Below are 11,167 nucleotides of genomic sequence, written 5' to 3'. Positions count from 1 at the left end.
AATTCAGATTGATAAACCAACAAACCTGAAAATATGTGTTGGATTGAGAATCTCTCCCAATCCAACCTGTTTACGTTCTAAGAAATTAATAGTCTATATCTATCTGTAAATATTTATTTGTGTTAATTTTGCTATATTTTGAAACAATTCTACCAAATAATTATTTTTAAATTCAATATGCACTTAATATGAATTGTATGTGAGAGTGAGTTCTTTGTTCTTTTGAAAATTGTTCAAAAAGAATAAAGTAAAAATTAATTTTGAAATTAATGGAAAATTGTTATACATTATATGTGAATATAAATATAAATATATATATTGAAAAATGGTCTCTTTCGCAAAACTGTATTTTTAAAATTTAAAAAAGGGTATTAAAAATGAGTCTTTAAAAGTAAATATCTTTGTTCTTTGGAATTCCGACTCTCTCTATCTTTTGAAGCAAGACCTCGTCAACTGCTTACACTTCGTCTTTACAATCCACGTGTAAAATCCAACGGCCTATGTTCTCCCAACTCAACATAGCTAAATTTCTGTGCCGGTTTGTCAATAGGGCAAAGCCAACGACGTCAATCAACGGGCCAGAACAACTTCGGGTCCGAGCCTCAGGTACGGAGTCAGGTTTGGAATCTGAACTCAGCTTCTTTTCAAGTCCTCGAAGGCTCAAGTCAGTCTGATGTTAACTTTGAGCAGTTCGAACCTGGCAAAATCTCTGATCACTAGCCCTAGAACTTGTTAATCGACGCTGAATTACAAGTTCCTCAATTCTAGGTGAGAATTTCGGCTGTTTTGAACTATTGAATTGTTAAAGTTTTCGTTTGAGATTATGAAAAGGTTTCGCACTTATTGAATTGAATTTTATTCTATACGTGATATTAAATTTGAGAACCAGATATTTGATCAATGAAGATCTTACTTTCAGGACTTCGAAGTTTGGTAATGCGGGCGTTGATCCGTCTCTTTGGTGTTTTTTGAGGCTGATTCGTGTCAGCTCAGAGCTAAATTCAACAGGCTGCAGAGTCTTCTTTATTAATTTTGCAGATATAGGTTATAATTACGCTATATTTTAGGTTTTTCGTTGGTTTTTCGAGCAGTTCTTTGGTTTCGAGGTAGAAGATGGCGCAGAGTAACTGGGAAGCAGATAAGATGTAAGTTTTTGTCTTCAGTTCTCTTTTCATCCATTGTTAGGTGTTTCAGTTTCAATCTCTCGGTAGAGTTTGCTTCAATTACACGTTTCATGAACTACCGTTAATTTTCCAGGCTCGATGTGTACATTTACGATTATTTGGTGAAGAAAAAATTACATGCCACTGCTAAGTCTTTCATGAATGAAGGAAAGGTCGCTCCAGATCCAGTAGGTAATACTTCTGAAAGATCTACCAGTTCTTATTCAATAAATTTCTAGTGGAACAAAACTCTAGTCTGGTTCTACTGAGATTTTACTTCAGCGTGTATTTTATCATACATCTTTACCAAGTACACTCGATTACTGTATTACACTCTGTGCAGTGATTTATAATTTAACTTGCATTGACATTACTAGTCCTTGGATTTGATGATTTGCAGCAATTGATGCTCCTGGAGGATTTTTGTTCGAATGGTGGTCTGTATTCTGGGATATATTTATAGCAAGGACGAACGAGAAACATTCTGAAGCTGCTGCAGCTTATATAGAGGTGATATCCTCAACATACTATTTTTCAGAACTGGCGACCTAATTACTGGCACAGTGCATTGACTTGATGCTAAGTTCCATTGGATTCCATGTCTTATGTGCAGGCACAACAAATTAAACAGAAAGAACAACAACTGCAGATGCAACAACTACAGCTTATGCGTCAAGCTCAGTTACAACGAAGGGATGGTACTCACCCTTCGCTTGGTGGTACACTAAATGCTGTTAATTCTGAAGGAATGTTGGGGCAACCAACAGCAAGTGCGCTGGCAGCAAGAATGTATGAGGAGCGCATGAAAAACCCTAATTTAGTGGATCCAGAGACATCCCAACCACTGCTTGATGCGAGGATGGGCCTAAAACCAGCTGCAAATCATCCAGGGTAAGTTTCTTCTTATCTTATTAATTCTTTTTATGTTCATTTTCTTAAGTCTTATGTACAGATAATGCATCCTTCTTGGTTCCTTGAATAACACAGGCAGATAGGAAACCCTGGAAGTGTGAATGCAGCATTGCAACAGATCCAGGTCCGAGGTCAGCAGCCCACGGTAATTGGTTTATTTAGCATCTCTTACGCCCTAGTGTTTCTTTCTTTCTATATAGCTGCTGGGTTGATCTGAAATCTCATATCTGTAGGATATTAAACCAGAGGTCAGTATTGGTGGTACTCAAAGGTCATTGCCTATGGATCCATCTTCAGTTTATGGGCCAGGGTTAATACAGTCAAAACCTGGAATGGGAAACACAGGTTTGTATCCTTAAAATAAAATGTTTCAGCACCCCCCCACCCACCCTCTGAAGGCTTCTATTAATTTTACTATTCTTTGAAGGCACTGATACTCCATATGTCCACATCCATGTTTAAACTGATTTTGTCATGATAAAATGGTTGTGTGAAATCTGTACATACGTAAACTGCACGTTATGAGGAAATATTTTAGGTTTATGCTATTCAAATACTCCATACAGCTAGGGCGAAGCTAGTTGTATAGTTCCTGATCAAGTCATCTCAAGTGAACACCTAGGGGAAAAAACTTGGAAGGGGCTAAACTAGATTATAAGTGGTGTTACCAAGAAATCCTACCACAAGTTAAGACCTACGGAAAACATATTTTGAAGACCCAGAGAGCTCCTAAACAATTTAGCTTAGTATGAGTGACCTGTTGTTTGTATCAGTTTTCTTTCCTCTAATTTGATTTCGAATATAGAATATTTCTTATAACAAATGTTCTTTGTGACGAGTCTGGCACAATTTGCTTGACCAATTGTTTTTCTTTTTGAATAAATTGAAAACATACAGTTACACCATTATTTTTTATTTATTTGCCGTTTGCTTAATGGGTGTTTAACAAAACTTATGAAACCTTCCTCAATTGTTTGAATGCTTTCCAAGTTGGGCAGAAGATTCTTGGCTTTCACTCTGCTTTCCATGGGCTTCACTAAGTAAATGGAGATAATATACTAGAAATGCTGCCAATCACGTTTATTTTATTTTGTTTTTTCTTTTTGAGGTCCATTTTCCAAATCTTGAAAAACCTGTGTTCATTTCCAGGATTGAATGCTGGAGTCAATAATCTTCCATTGAAAGGATGGCCTTTAGCTGTAAGTTATATTTCTCTCGTTCTTTAGATTATGGATATTTGAGTGTACTTTCAAGTTCACATTTGTGGCCTTTTCCCAAGCAGGGTCTTGAGCAAATAAGGCCAGGTTTAGGCGCACAGGTTCAAAAACCTTTCCTTCAAAGTGCTAATCAATTTCAGCTCTTACCGCAGCAGCAGCAGCAACTCTTGGCACAGGTCCAAGCACAGGGCAGCCTAGGTAGTTCGGCTATGTACAGTGACATGGATCCTCAGAGATTTAGAGGGTTACCAAGGAATAACTTAAATGCAAAAGATGGTCAACCAATTGCAAATGATGGATCAATTGGCTCGCCAATGCAGTCAACTTCATCAAAGGTAAGTTTTCCTACTGGAAGCGCACATCTCAAATGTGAACGTAACCTAAATGGTTAAAGGCACACTTTGCAGATGAATATTCCGCAAATGCAACAGTCTTCTTCTCAACAGCAGGATGGTTTGCATCCTCAGCAAGTACAACAGGTTTTGCCAATTCTTATGACACTACAACTTATTTTCTTTTCTTTTCAATTCTTAAGTTCAAGGAAATAGATCTTTCAGTTACTAACCCATCTGAGTACTGTGTACAGCATTCTTTTAGATTTCACAGCCAACTTCCTTCCCATACATTATCAACCTAATAATTGTTTATTGAATTTGGGCCACAGAACCGGAAAAGGAAGGGACCTTCATCATCTGGAGCTGCTAACAGTACTGGAACAGGGAATACCATTGGGCCTAACTCTCAACCATCAACTCCATCAACTCACACCCCTGGTGATGGAGCTGTTATTGCCCCCAATATGCAGAATGTTAATAGCATGCCTAAGAATATGTTGTTGTATACGAATGATGGAACAGGGGGTCTTGCTTCATCCACAAACCAACTGGTAAAGGAACTTATTACCTCAACAACATATTATGTGCGTCAACAAAGAGACAAAAATTCAAACCAGTTCTGTTGTATGAACATTTGCATGTATCACAATCCTTGCATTGGTCTGGTATAGAATAATTCTGGGCATCTTTGGTTAAATTCCTGATGGCTAGTGTAGTATACATGTGTTATCAGTTCGATACTTAGAATCATATCTTTTAGCCTTCTTTCTTTTCAATTCTCAATGTTCTAGAATTTAGATTCCAATGGATACCAGTCACTTTTTTATGGCCATGTATGTGTGATAGATATGGATTAGTTGTGATGGCGGTGGTAATGTATTCTTGCATGTTTATTGTTTTACATGTTTGGCTATGCCTTCTCAATATGATATAAAATATCCTTATGTGCTGAAATATCATTTCTGAGCTATAGCTCTTCTGTGTCCTATACTTGATTAACCGGTAACTATAATATTTAATTATTTCCCATTTCAGGAAGACATAGAACATCTTGGAGATATTGCCTCCTTGGATGATAATGTGGAGTCGTTTCTCTCACATGATGATGGAGATGGAAGGGATTTGTTTGGCACATTGAAGCGGATCCCTTCTGAGCACGCTGCTGAAAATTCAAAGGGTAATCCATGATTGCTTCATTCAAACAGTGGTCATGGACGTCCTGGTTCTGATAGACTATATCATTGGTTTTTTGTTCCCACCCCATTTTAGGTCCTTCTTTTAGTGAAGTTGGTTCCATGCGTAAAAGCAACAGCAAAGTTGTGTGCTGTCACTTCTCTTCGGATGGGAAGTTATTGGCAAGTGCCGGTCATGACAAAAGGGTATTAAAAATTGTATTTCTTCTGTATTCTTTATTGCAGATGTGATCTGGATTTCCTTAAAGAGAAACGTGAACTCCTTCGCAGTTGCTTCTTTATAAGAGTTGATGAGTTTTGCAAGTTTTTACTTCTCATTAGCATGATGGGATAATCTCCTCTACTTTCTTTCTTCTGAATGCCTGCCATTTTGGCATTTGTTTATGTAAACTTTATGCACTACTTTACAGAGACGCAATAATGATGCTTCAAATCTTTTATAGTAGTGCTGTGCAATTCTCTTTCAATTCTTTTTATGCCATGCAGAAGGTAGTTTTCTAGTACTTCAATTCAAATAGAAAGTATTTATAAAAAGAATTGCTACCAAAAATGAATTCGCTCCCAAGTACATATTTTGGATCATATACTAGCAAACATTGGTAAAATATTATCTCGTCCAGATGATCCAGTACATTCATATTAGCATGATGCTAGTACTAATAAATGTTTGGGGTAAAATCTGGGTCTCCTTTTACTTACTATAGTATTTTTTTTCTTTCCCATTGGCGAAATTTATTGGAATCACCTATAGGTGCAAGGGAATTTCCCATTCATACATTCAATGAAATGTTCCTATGTTGAAAAATAAATGCTTTGTTTGTTCACTTGTATTTTTATTTTTATTATTAAGGTTGTCATCTGGAACATGGAGACATTGCAAACTGAAACCACGCCAGAGGAACACACTCTTATCATTTCCGATGTTCGCTTCAGACCCAATTCAACTCAGCTAGCAACATCTTCCTTTGATGCAACTATTCGACTTTGGGATGCAGCACAAGTAGGTTATTCTGTTAACTTCACTTCTGCAAGATCTAATTTTTGTGATATGTTATTTGAATTGATCTATCTTTCAGTCCTTTCTTGTTTATCATAAATGCTCATGTGACATCTATTCTCCCAGCCAACTTATAGTCTACATGCGTATACTGGACATACCTCCCAAGTGCAATCTCTTGATTTCCACCCTAAGAAGAGTGAGATTTTCTGCTCTTGTGATGCAAACAATGAGATTCGCTACTGGCACGTCAGTCAGGGTTCTACACACATCTCCAAGGCAAGTCCAATGATTCCTTTGTTTTATTTCGTTCTTTCAAATTGCCAATTTATCGTATCTTTTTTGGTAGTGGTTAAATTTCTAGTCTAAATGCAAGTCTGTGTACCAGGGTGGCAATGGCTCGAAGCAGGTGAGATTTCAGCCAAGAACAGGGCAGTATCTGGCTGCAACATCAGATAGCGTGGTTTCTATAATTGATTTCGAGTCAGACAGGCCAACACTTTCATTAAAGGTAATAAAAAAAGTAGAATGAAAAAAAAAGAAGTAAATTTCATGATGCAGTGTTCTTTATCCTGTCATTGCAATCCTTAATTATGTTTGACATATTTAATCATTTTTAACGACAGATGCATATTTTTAGTTTGAAAGATAAGATTTTAATTTCAACATTTGTAGAAAAATGTAGGATTTAATATTTATTGCGTTCTCTTCAAACTAGTTTAGTAGCAAAATTTTGGAATCGTGGAAAAAATAATATTTCAAATAAAAACTCAATGTATTTGCCTAAAGTCGGGTTGAATCACTTAAAACTTTTATCTAATAATTGTATCAACTATAACTCTAAACTTCTATTAGTGAATAAATGTAGACCTTATGCTATGTCCTCGTTTTAAAAGTTTGCTTGAATTAAAACTTTTATCTAATAATTGTATCAGCAGTTGTTTTTTTTTTCTTTTTTCTATATATAATTTTAATTATAATTAATATAAGTGGTTTTTGTATCTTCTTGTTGTTCTTTGTTTTTCTTGCCTTATTAAGAATTTAGTTTCAACTTTTTTTTGTTTTGGCTAATTTGGCTGAATTTTGGGAGGAGACTAATCTTATTAGGTGGTTTTGAGATGATCCTAAAAGGAACCAAGTGAAAATTGTTATAAGTCACTTGTTATATTAATTCACTTATGAAAGTTTAGATCTAAATTAATTCACTTATGAAAGTTTAGATCTAAATTAATTCACTTATTAAATTGATACATTTATTAATTTGAGATTCGGATAGCTTAAATTAATACAATTATTAATTTGAAATTTCGATTGTTATTATCCCAAAGTTTAAGATATTAATTGGTTTTCCCCCTTAAAATTATAGATTAAGATTGTATGTGGTTTTGTTCATCTTCTTATTTTTCAATCTTTCTGAAAAACCAACACACCCGTGTAAGGTTTATTGGTTTATTTTTCAGACTAAGTTATTTTCTTGTCATATTTTTTTTCATTTATTTGATTCTTATCCACGAGAATCGTAATCTCAAAATTTTATAGTATTCTGATTTCTCATTCTTTAGAACTGAATTTGACAAAAATTATATGAATGCAAAATCTGATGCTGTTTTCTTCTTTCAGTTTCTTCTTTTTTCTTATTCTCTTTCGTGTTATGATATCATCTTTTCTATTATAAAAGAAAATTGATGCTTACATGTTTTTAAGGATTAATAATATGATGTCTTTGCATGTTGCCATATTTATAGAAAAGTTTTCAAGGTATAATGATCAAAGCATGTATAATAATAGTTATTGCATTCTCATAGGGAACTTATAAGGGATTTTTTTCCATGTTGATACCTAAACAATTGTGCGAAATAAGTCGACCTGATTTTTCATAATAAGTTCTATATTTTGCGCTCTTGCTCCCTATTTTTCTCTTGCTCTTGCTCTATGTCGTTTCTCGCTCTTGGTCCCACTTTCCCTCTCCCTCTTGCTCCATATGTTCCTCTTTCGCTCTTGTTCCATTGCTCCCTTCTGCTCCTAAATTTATCCCTCATTCCCTTGTCTTTCCTTCTTTTCCAATTTTGCTTTTGACCTGTGATAAGGAGTGAGAGTGAGAGGGAAAATCAGGAGCTAGAGTGAGAGCGAACATAGAGACTGAGATCGAGAGAAATAATATGCAGCTGGAGTAAAAAATAAAAATGATTTGCTAGCTCTAGTCAGACTTTAATTGGGCACAATTTTTTAGGTCGGTCTGTCAAAATATTTAGGTTTTGATACAAAAGGAAGGAAGCATCCAAGCCTAAGATTACATTGATCGCGGCTATTACAACTCAGAGAAAGTGTTAGGCTAATGCATTTGGAGACGATTTAGTCTCTCCAATGTTTTGATTTCTTTCCTTCTTTCAACGGTCTCTTTTATTTAACACCTTTCAATTTAATCCCATATGCTTTGACATTGTTAATTTAATTCTTCGAGGTAGGTAAATGTTAAAATAATGGATGAAAACACGTACCTTATCTAATTCCAACACTAGGTGCACCCCCAATTGGAGGCACTCTTAGGAATGGCAATAAAGTGAATATTATGAGGAGAGAAAATATCCTTTCCAAAAAAATTTCAGAGATTGCCAATTTGTACAAAGTGTAGTGAAACTATAATTATAAGACTTTTAAGTTTGCACTTAAGAGTCAGTCGACCTCGCCTCCAACAATGGATTATGTTTTCTTTTTAGATGCGCAGAGGTGGAGGTGGGCAATAGTCGTTGAAAAGTCAAAGCATCACATTGGTTTCAGTGGAAGGCTATATTCTTATTACTAAGTTCCCAAGAACAATTTTTTTCAAGTAACCGAGTGGGTACCTCCTTTGAATGCTTACCCCATAGAAGGTCCCTCACATGTTTCTCGATGGAGGAAGCAATCTTGTTAGGGAGAAAAAAATATATGAGAAGTAGGAGACAAGTTTGCGAGAGGTTTTGCTGTTTCGTAGAGTATTTGGCTCGAGAGGAATAGTAGATTTTCTTGAGGAGTTGGGAGATCTTGGGAGTTCACTTGGCTAGTATATCTTTAAGGGTCTCTTCACACTTTTTTTTTTCTTTCTTGTAATTATCCAACTTAGTCTAGTATTTCTCCATTTTCACGTTAAACCCTCGACATAGCCCAAATGGAGGTCTTTTGTAAGAAATCTGCCATAAAATGGAAAGAAATGAAGAGATGATGAACGAGTGAATCATGTAATTGACACTAATTATACTGTTTAAAATAATTTAATTGTCATGAAAAAATCATATAACAAACAATCCGAGTTCCCATGAAATTAACTTCACCTATTTAGGTGGCGTGTTACAAATGTGGAAGGGATCTTGTTCAAATACTCATTAGTTATGTACTTAAGTTATCAATATTAATTGGATGAATTAGGGAGCTTTTCATTTCATTTCTCCTGTATTCCATACAAGTGGCTGATGAGAGAATAATGTTCACTTTTTAGGGTCACGCATCAGATGTCCATTCTCTTTGTTGGGATACAAATGGAGATTATTTGGCATCCGTAAGTCGGGATTCTGTCAGAGTATGGTCGATTGCCTCAGGAGAATGCATTCATGAGCTCGTTTCTAGTGGAAATTTGTTTCAATCTTGCGTTTTTCACCCAAGCTATTCCTCCCTCTTGGTTATCGGCAGTTACCAGGTTATACTTTGCTTTACAAATTATGCTTTATTTCCTATTTACACGGCTTTGCTGTACCACCACATGCATTATAAGAGCCTATGTCTCAGGAATTTAATGTTATACCGTTTCTTCAAAAAAAAAAAAAAAAAAGAATTAATGTTATCTTCAGGTCCATAATGTTTACAAGAACAATTTTAGTTTGGATGAAAAGGTTAGCAACTAACTTCTAAAAAGTAGTTACAAGATGTGTTTACATTGAGTTTTCGTTTTGAAAGCCAAGTTTTCGATTGCCAACTTTTTCTTCCATTTCTTTTATATATCAATTTCGTTATTGGTGTGAAGAAGATGAGAACATTTTATAGGATTCACTAAACTACATTGGTCCCTACTTTTTTATTTTTTATTGCATGTTTGTAACTCGATTCAATTTGATGAAGTGCAGTCATTAGAGCTGTGGAACATGGTTGAGAACAAGTGTATGACGATGCCTGCTCACGAATGCGTTATTTCATCGTTGGCTCAATCACCAGTAACAGGAATGGTTGCCTCCGCAAGCCACGACAGATCTGTCAAGATATGGAAATAGGAACACACACATTTCAACTCTGGCATTAGGTGAGTCATATTCTGATTACACAAGTTTAGTGGCCTTTTTCCAGTTTTCTCAAAACTGCAGCTATTATGCTGAAAATGGAATTTTAAAAGAAAAGTAAAAGTTGGAAAAAGGAAAAAAAAAAAAAATAGAATGATGATGATGAGGAGAAGAAGAAGAAGAAGAAGAAGAAGAAGAAGAAGAAGATAATGATGATGAAGAAGAGTTCTTATTGTATTAAAAATGAAAATTACCTTCCCATTTTTCTGCATTATTTAGATTTATGGTGGGTAATAAGCTGTTGCCTGTTGTGTGAAATTTGCCCTCATGTGTCAAATAGGTTTAAGAAACTGAACCTTCTTTTTAATTGCACCCTACTGATAGAGCTTAATTTGAACCTCAAAGATTTACTACCTTCCTTCTCATTATTACTAACTTAAAAGTTAATAATTTTGTTATTTCATTTATTAAATCTTATTTATTATTATTATTATTATTATTATTACTATACTACTATAGTTGTTGCCATGCTTTGTTTATGTTTTTTTCAACTTTTACTTGTTTATTTCATTTCAGTCTCTAGACTTTTACATTTTATGTTTCTCTTCTTTTAAGAATTTTACCATAGAAAAAATAAAATAAAATTCATTTTTGTATTCCTATCAGAATTTTCATGATTCATGTAGCATCTCATCATTTCAAGTTTGTGGATACAAACTATTTGGTGTGTGGGATCTACATAACTTTAGGAACTAAAATGATGTATAAATATTTGTTTTAATTGTGTACTCAAGTCAAATTTGTAGGCAAAAATCTTGGGAATATCCTGTTGAGAAATTCTTTCATTTTCTTATTGCCAATATAATTTAATTAGTTTCATCCATGTTTATTTATTATATAAAACAAATGATTAATTGAGGAATATATAATATAAGTGACAGCCATACGAACCAATAGAAAAAAAAACCTCTCAATCTTCGAGCACATGGAGGGGACGATACCGGTACATGTGCGACTCCGCTTTAAATGCCACGTTGACCAATGAGACTCTGCCATCTGTCTCCTCATCATTTTGGTCAGGCAAATCATTGAGGGCAAAGAAGAAA

At 34.9% G+C, this 11,167-nt stretch overlaps 1 protein-coding gene across 2 annotated transcripts; it reads left to right on the top strand.

Annotated features, from left to right (window-relative positions):
- The first annotated feature begins 600 nt into the window (after positions 1 to 600).
- Positions 601 to 10,474, top strand: LOC103483487 (transcriptional corepressor LEUNIG_HOMOLOG). 2 transcript variants are annotated; one of them, XM_008440148.3, is made up of 18 exons: positions 601 to 768; positions 920 to 1,145; positions 1,258 to 1,355; positions 1,564 to 1,673; positions 1,777 to 2,054; positions 2,151 to 2,220; positions 2,309 to 2,420; positions 3,225 to 3,274; positions 3,445 to 3,627; positions 3,700 to 3,771; positions 3,957 to 4,178; positions 4,663 to 4,804; positions 4,897 to 5,006; positions 5,671 to 5,820; positions 5,944 to 6,096; positions 6,206 to 6,328; positions 9,290 to 9,487; positions 9,912 to 10,474. In XM_008440148.3, exons 2-18 carry the CDS (start codon positions 1,114 to 1,116, stop codon positions 10,053 to 10,055), a joined length of 2,247 nt encoding a protein of 748 aa, XP_008438370.1. In that variant the 5' UTR covers positions 601 to 768; positions 920 to 1,113; the 3' UTR covers positions 10,056 to 10,474. The 2 variants fall into 2 exon arrangements, with proteins under 2 accessions (XP_008438370.1, XP_008438369.1); XM_008440147.3 differs by having other exon boundaries at positions 3,358 to 3,627.
- The last annotated feature ends 693 nt before the right edge of the window (positions 10,475 to 11,167 follow it).

The sequence above is a fragment of the Cucumis melo genome, chromosome 6 (assembly GCF_025177605.1).
Source record: "Cucumis melo cultivar AY chromosome 6, USDA_Cmelo_AY_1.0, whole genome shotgun sequence".
NCBI lineage: Eukaryota > Viridiplantae > Streptophyta > Magnoliopsida > Cucurbitales > Cucurbitaceae > Cucumis > Cucumis melo.
Note: the sequence above shows the minus strand (reverse complement) of the source record. Positions and strands in the feature narration are given on the sequence as shown.

Excerpts from the sequence above, each read along its gene's own strand:
- LOC103483487 (XM_008440147.3), top strand. The coding sequence starts at position 1,114 with ATGGCGCAGAGTAACTGGGAAGCAGATAAGAT. Across the intron at positions 1,674-1,776 it reads CTGCTGCAGCTTATATAGAG|GCACAACAAATTAAACAGAA; the intron begins GTGATATCCTCA and ends TCTTATGTGCAG. Across the intron at positions 5,821-5,943 it reads GACTTTGGGATGCAGCACAA|CCAACTTATAGTCTACATGC; the intron begins GTAGGTTATTCT and ends CTATTCTCCCAG.